Source organism: Oncorhynchus kisutch, linkage group LG17 (assembly GCF_002021735.2).
Source record: "Oncorhynchus kisutch isolate 150728-3 linkage group LG17, Okis_V2, whole genome shotgun sequence".
Taxonomy (NCBI): Eukaryota; Metazoa; Chordata; class Actinopteri; order Salmoniformes; family Salmonidae; genus Oncorhynchus; species Oncorhynchus kisutch.
In genome coordinates this window covers 7,798,720-7,805,139 of record NC_034190.2, presented here as the reverse complement: position 1 = coordinate 7,805,139, position 6,420 = coordinate 7,798,720, and the positions used below count along the sequence as shown (strand labels likewise).

The window sequence follows — 6,420 nt, the reverse complement described above, 5'->3', positions numbered from 1 at the left end:
GGGGGGGAAACAACGTGGCTGTAGAATCTCCAAATAGTGACCATGTTACATGAACCTGTTATTGACGATCATAACTGATTCACATACAATAAATGTTTTGTCGTTTTTCATTAGCATTTTATTGAGATATTCAACTCAACAACACTACTGTAGTTAAATAAATAAATGTATAGTAAGGCAAATTACTCTTTAAAATGTAGAAATATAAAAAAAATACATAAAATAAAATAAATAAATAAATAATTTAAAATGTAATTTAAATAGCAATTAATACAATATATACCCTTAGTGGCTCCTGAGTGGGCAGCGGTCTAAGGCACTGCATCTCAGTGCTAGAGGCGTCACTACAGACACCCTGGTTTGATTCCAGGCTGTATCACAACCGACTGTGATTGGGAGTCCCATATGGCGGAGCTCAATTGGCTCGGTGTCGTCTGGGTTTAGGGCAGGGATTGGCCGTGGTAGGCCGTCATTGTAAATAAGAATTTGTTCTTAACTGACTTGCCTAGTTTAAATAAAGGTAATAATAAATAGTAAATACAGACAACAATACAAGTATAATTCACTAAAACATCATGATAAATATATATTTTTTAAATAAATAAATAAATAATGTGTTCAGAATCAATTAGAATTGACTTCTCAATATGAGACATTTGACCGATGTAGTGGGCCACAATGCTTAAATACATTGAATCATACTGTATGCCAGAATTCCTTCAGATAGTAGAATATATATATATATATATATATATATATATATATATATATATAGTGTGGGTTGGTTTATGTGCTGTGGATTGTAGTTCAGCATTAGCATCATAGACATTTACTGTCATGGTAACACCATGGCAACACATTTAAACAATAAACCCCAAGTATATATAAACAAACTGCTACAGTTTAGATAGATCAGTGTCATTTCTCTAGCCTGGTTCCACATCTGCTTGTGCTCTTGCCTACATCATGCTGTCATGCAAGCCAATGTTTGGCATGACAAGGAGTGGCATGATGGCACAAACAGACTGGTACCCAGTCTATAATTCCTCATCTTTTGACAGAAGAGTAAAAAAAATATATGAAAAAATGCATTGGCTTTAACACGAAACAACACGATGCCTTAACCTCAGTCAACTTCAGTAGATGAAACGGCCCTGACTCCTATCAGGTAACCTTACATTATCCTCTTCTTCTTCATGGATTTAGCTGTTTAACCCCTCCTACTGTATGAACCTTTTCCCCCTTACACTGAGGCTACGTCCCAAACTGCACCCTATATAGTGCACCGCTAGTTAAAGTATAGGGTGATTTGGGACGTAGCCTTCCTCTCTATTGTCATGCCATTTTCGTCCGTCTCACAAGGCGAACACGCCAAAGAAGTTTTTCCCAGCGCCACTCTCCAGATGCGGCAGAAGCCTGTTCTCTGTGACTGTCCGGAGCCTGTCTCCCTTCTCCAGGTTGAACACGGCTCCCACATACACTGCATTATACCACTGTCCTTCGCTCGCCTCGCTGTTGGAAGACTTCTTACACACGGTGCGTACAGAGTTGAGCAGCATCAGGTACTCCTTGTTGTCTTCGGTGCCGTAGCTTGGGGACCAGCGCGTGACCGTGTTACTCAGGTGAACCATCTCCTGGTTGTTAGGGTGCTTGGGGTCGGCCTTGCAGCTGACGCGGAAAGAGACCTGGCTGTAGACGAAGTATAGGCCCGGCTGGGGGATCACAATCTCGTTGTTGTTGAGGTTAAGACCCCCCTGTGAGATTCCCTGGCCCTCATTGTCTGTCCACTCCACTGTGGTCTTGTATTTTCCACTGCAGTTGTACTCACCTGGGACACGAGAGAAAGAGAGAGAAAGAGAGAGAGAGAGAGAGAGGTTAACATGATAAATAATGAACCTCTTCCAAGGTCCACATCGGAAATAAATATATGCATTTAATGTTTGTATGGGAATTCCTTTGTGGTTCTTGGTACTTTTAATTTGTTTTTAACTGTACCCCCCCAAAAACTTTAACCCCCCCAAAAATAAATAAAGTCAAAGTGGTTGAGATGCAGAGTGGTTGGACATGATTATAATTTACTGTAGATATTGACTGACGGAGCACTACGACACACCATCTATCGAGGCAAGTTGTAAATGAGTCGGTTAGTCTTTGACTTTATACCGTATGTCAAACAGGCTCGATTCATTCACAGCTTCTAATCCCCATTTCCAAGTCAAGGGTCAAGTGTGCATTTGATTATGCATAGACCAAATTTACATTGCATATATCCAGATGATTCACCATGCAGAAGAGTTTGTTCCAGTTCTACAGTGCTGTTGAAAGGACTCTAATACGGCATCCTGTCAGGTAACCTTCCCTTATCCAAATAGCACCCTATCCCCTACATATGGGTCCTGGTCAAAACTAGTGCACTATATAGGGAGTAGGGTGCCACTTTGGAAGCAGACATTATGTACATTACTGTAAAGTGTCATCTTACCTTCTAGATGAATGGCAGCCTTTCTGTTTACAGAGAGTTGTCTCAGTGTATGCTGAAGTTCTGAAGAGGGAAGAAGACAGAGATTTAGAAAACGGACACTTCTGAGGGTGAATTCTCTCTCGTTCAACTCCATATAATGCCGTACTGCTGCGAGAGCTTTGCGAGAGTTTATCTTACACATTTAGGTGTTTTTGTCTCAAATTGGCACTCTATTTTCCCTATATAGGGGACTACTTTTGACCAGGGCCGACAGGGCTCCCGTCATAAGTAGTGCACTATAAAAGAAACATGATGCTATTTAGAATACGCCCTTTGTCAAGGGAGTAGCGGTATATATATTCAACATTATAACGCCATACTACCAGCAGTAGAACGTATAGAACCTGACTGGAAAAAAAAGTAAACAAACTCACCATCAACTTCCTCGACCTGATCTTGTCTCTGAGTTAGAGGAAAAGAGAAATGGAGAAAAATGAAGACAGTTAGTCCCGTGATCGGTTTCACATTGACGCTACACAGGAGATATATGAGATATACAGAGATTTACAGAGATTTACAAAGATACGTGGTGATATATACATATTTAAATAAATGTATATATATGTATATATATATATGTAGATATATAGTGATATACAGAAGATATGTAAGTAAAAGTAGATTTAAATCTAAAATGTAAAAATCGCTACAGAGATATACAGTAGTTTCAATCAGGATCTAAGTTCATCTTCAAAGTTCAAACTTTACTTATCAAATTGCTGATGGAATACACTTGATATCAGCTCATCCAGATTAATCCAGTTTCCTTATCGATTTAACTAGCCATTATGCCACTAATAATGAATGATAAGATAAAATGGCCTGTATGTGTTCTTACCTTGGCGTGCCAGGTAACGAAGAGTGCAGCTGAGACACACAATGCCATGGCCAGCAGGGCACCACACAGCCTCCACCGGTGTGTGGACTTCTCCCGTACCAGGGTCACGGTCGTTGCTGGGTACACAGGGCCACTCTCCACGTCTAACATCACTCTGCTGCAATCACCTGCCATCGTATAGTAGAACCTTCCGTCAATGTCCTTAGTATCCAAGAGAAGCCTGGAGCTCCAATGTCAATCAAGCTGGTTTGCGATAGGTATACAAGTTGGTAAACTTAGAATAACTTCAGTAGCTAAGTTCCCACAGTGGTATTAGAGGTTGACTGTGTTTTGAAGGTAGTAGGTAGTGACAGGCCTGCTGATTGATTGACTGATACTCTCACTGTTGCTGTTATATAAATCTCGCTGCCAAGGGAAACTCCAGTGATGTCACTCAGAGTGGAGGCTAGCAAGGGAACAGAGGAGGAGGTGTGGGTCATGGCTGGAGGGACCTGTGGTTTTTTCACAATTGAGAAAGGTATTGAAACCAAAAAACACAGGAAGATCAGCTGCTGCATGCAATACCCTAATAAATGAAACTAAATGAAACACCTGACCACACACACACACACAGACACACACAGACACAGACACACACACACACACACACAGACACACACACACACACACACACACACACACACACACACACACACACACACACACAGACACACACACACACACACACACACACAGACACACACACACACACACACACACAGACACACACACACACACACACGCACACACACACACACACACACACACACACCTGTCTCCCTCTCTCTCTCCCTCCCGAAGTAAACACCAACATCCCTCTCTCTAACTTCATCTTTACTCTGTTCCTTAAATCAATTTTATTTTCCTTTCGTCTCTACGGGATTTTTTTCTTTTGTTTTTGACTTTCTTTCTTTCTTGGCCTTTTAATGTTCTGCTTTTCACTGAACTTTATTAGCTCCATATCGACGTGTTTTCTACTTTTGCATGTCCATTAGTATCAGCACTGGTGGCTGGTTATAGAAGGACAGAGCAGTCTATTGAGTGACAGACAACGTTGTGGTATAATTTTACTTCCGTAAAGGGGATATAGCAGTTAGTATGATGTTTATATATATATAAAGGGTAAATGTGATGTTACTGTATGTTAATGGTAATGCAACATCATCACTGCTGTGCTGAAGCGTGTTGGGTAAAGGAACACTGAAGCTATACATTCTCACAAACAAACATCCTCATTTGCCAAATATGAGCCCACAGAGATGTGTCATGGCTGCTATCTGTAATGGTATAACTGACACTTCCTTCCATCTCTTTTAAAATAGGCCAAGCATTCAGGGAGGGGGGAGGTGGGGGGAGTCCCCCATCTCTCTAAATATTTCAGCCTCTTATTTTCCCCATTGCATTAATGCAAATGTATGTAATGTGTTGAGAGATACTTATTGTTAATGTAATAATGAAACAATGTGTGATGTATATCTTTGTATTGTGGAAACGTAAGTAATAAAAGATAATAAGAAATGTAGCTTTACTATGTGATAAAACATTATCTATACAATCGTTGATCATTTAGTAGGATGTACGGCGTCCATATTTAGTTGGCAGGTAGCCTAGTGGTTAGAGCTCTGGGCCAGTAACCCGAAAAGGTTGCTGGATCGAATCCCTGAGCTGACAAGGTAAAAAATCTGTCGTTCTGCCCCTCAACAAGGCAGTTAACCCACTGTTGCCCTCAACAAGGCAGTTAACCCACTGTTCCCCTGAACAGGCAGTTAACCCACTGTTCCCCTCAACAAGGCAGTTAACCCACTGTTCCCCTGAACAAGGCAGTTAACCCACTGTTCCCCTGAACAAGGCAGTTAACCCACTATTCCCCTCAACAAGGCAGTTAACCCACTGTTCCCCTCAACAAGGCAGTTAACCCACTGTTCCCCTGAACAAGGCAGTTAACCCACTATTCCCCTCAACAAGGCAGTTAACCCACTGTTCCCCTGAACAATGCAGTTAACCCACTGTTCCTCTGAACAAGGCAGTTAACCCACTGTTCCCCTGAACAAGGCAGTTAACCCACTGTTCCCCTCAATAAGGCAGTTAACCCACTGTTCCCCTGAACAGGAAGTTAACCCACTGTTCCCCTCAACAAGGCAGTTAACCCACTGTTCCCCTGAACAAGGCAGTTAACCCACTGTTCCCCTCAACAAGGCAGTTAACCCACTATTCCCCTCAACAAGGCAGTTAACCCACTGTTCCCCTCAACAAGGCAGTTAACCCACTGTTCCCCTGAACAAGGCAGTTAACCCACTGTTCCCCTCAACAAGGCAGTTAACCCACTGTTCCCCTCTACAAGGCAGTTAACCCACTGTTCCCCTCAACAAGGCAGTTAACCCACTGTTCCCCTGAACAAGGCAGTTAACCCACTGTCCCCCTCAACAAGGCAGTTAACCCACTATTCCCCTCAACAAGGCAGTTAACCCACTGTTCCCCTCAACAAGGCAGTTAACCCACTGTTCCCCTGAACAAGGCAGTTAACCCACATGTTCCCCTCAACAAGGCAGTTAACCCACTATTCCCCTCAACAAGGCAGTTAACCCACTGTTCACTGGTAGACTGTCATTATAAATAACAATTTGTTCTTAACTGACTTGCCTAGTTAAATAAAAGTGAAATAAAAACCAAAACTATCCTAGGAACCTGAGCAAACGGAGCAAACGGAGCAAACGGAGCAGCTGAATCTCTACTTTCAAAATAAGGGTTGTTTTTCCTCTCCCCTGTTTTTTTTTTAATCACAAAATGATCATGATCCTTTGGGTAATTTGCAATGTACAATTATATTTTGAGCTAGTCTGTATTAAAATAGATAATGTCCATTTTATATACGATACAATAAATAACAGATTGCATTTTGTACCACCCCTCCCCCAGTCGCCTCAAGATTATGCTTTGCTTTATCTTGGCCAGGTCGCAGTTGCAAATGAGAACTTGTTCTCATCCAGCCTAACTGGTTAAATAAAGGTGAAATATATATATA

The 6,420-nt window shown here is 41.7% G+C and overlaps 1 protein-coding gene across 1 annotated transcript; it reads right to left on the bottom strand.

The window, feature by feature from the left end:
* Positions 1 to 1,193: 1,193 nt before the first annotated feature.
* Positions 1,194 to 4,222, bottom strand: LOC109882167 (tumor necrosis factor-like). Its single transcript, XM_020474261.2, has 4 exons — positions 3,360 to 4,222; positions 2,896 to 2,923; positions 2,483 to 2,542; positions 1,194 to 1,828 (listed from the first exon to the last, which is right to left on the bottom strand). The coding sequence occupies exons 1-4, from the start codon at positions 3,531 to 3,533 to the stop codon at positions 1,356 to 1,358; spliced, it is 735 nt and encodes a 244-aa protein (XP_020329850.1). The 5' UTR covers positions 3,534 to 4,222; the 3' UTR covers positions 1,194 to 1,355.
* Between the last annotated feature and the right edge of the window lie 2,198 nt (positions 4,223 to 6,420).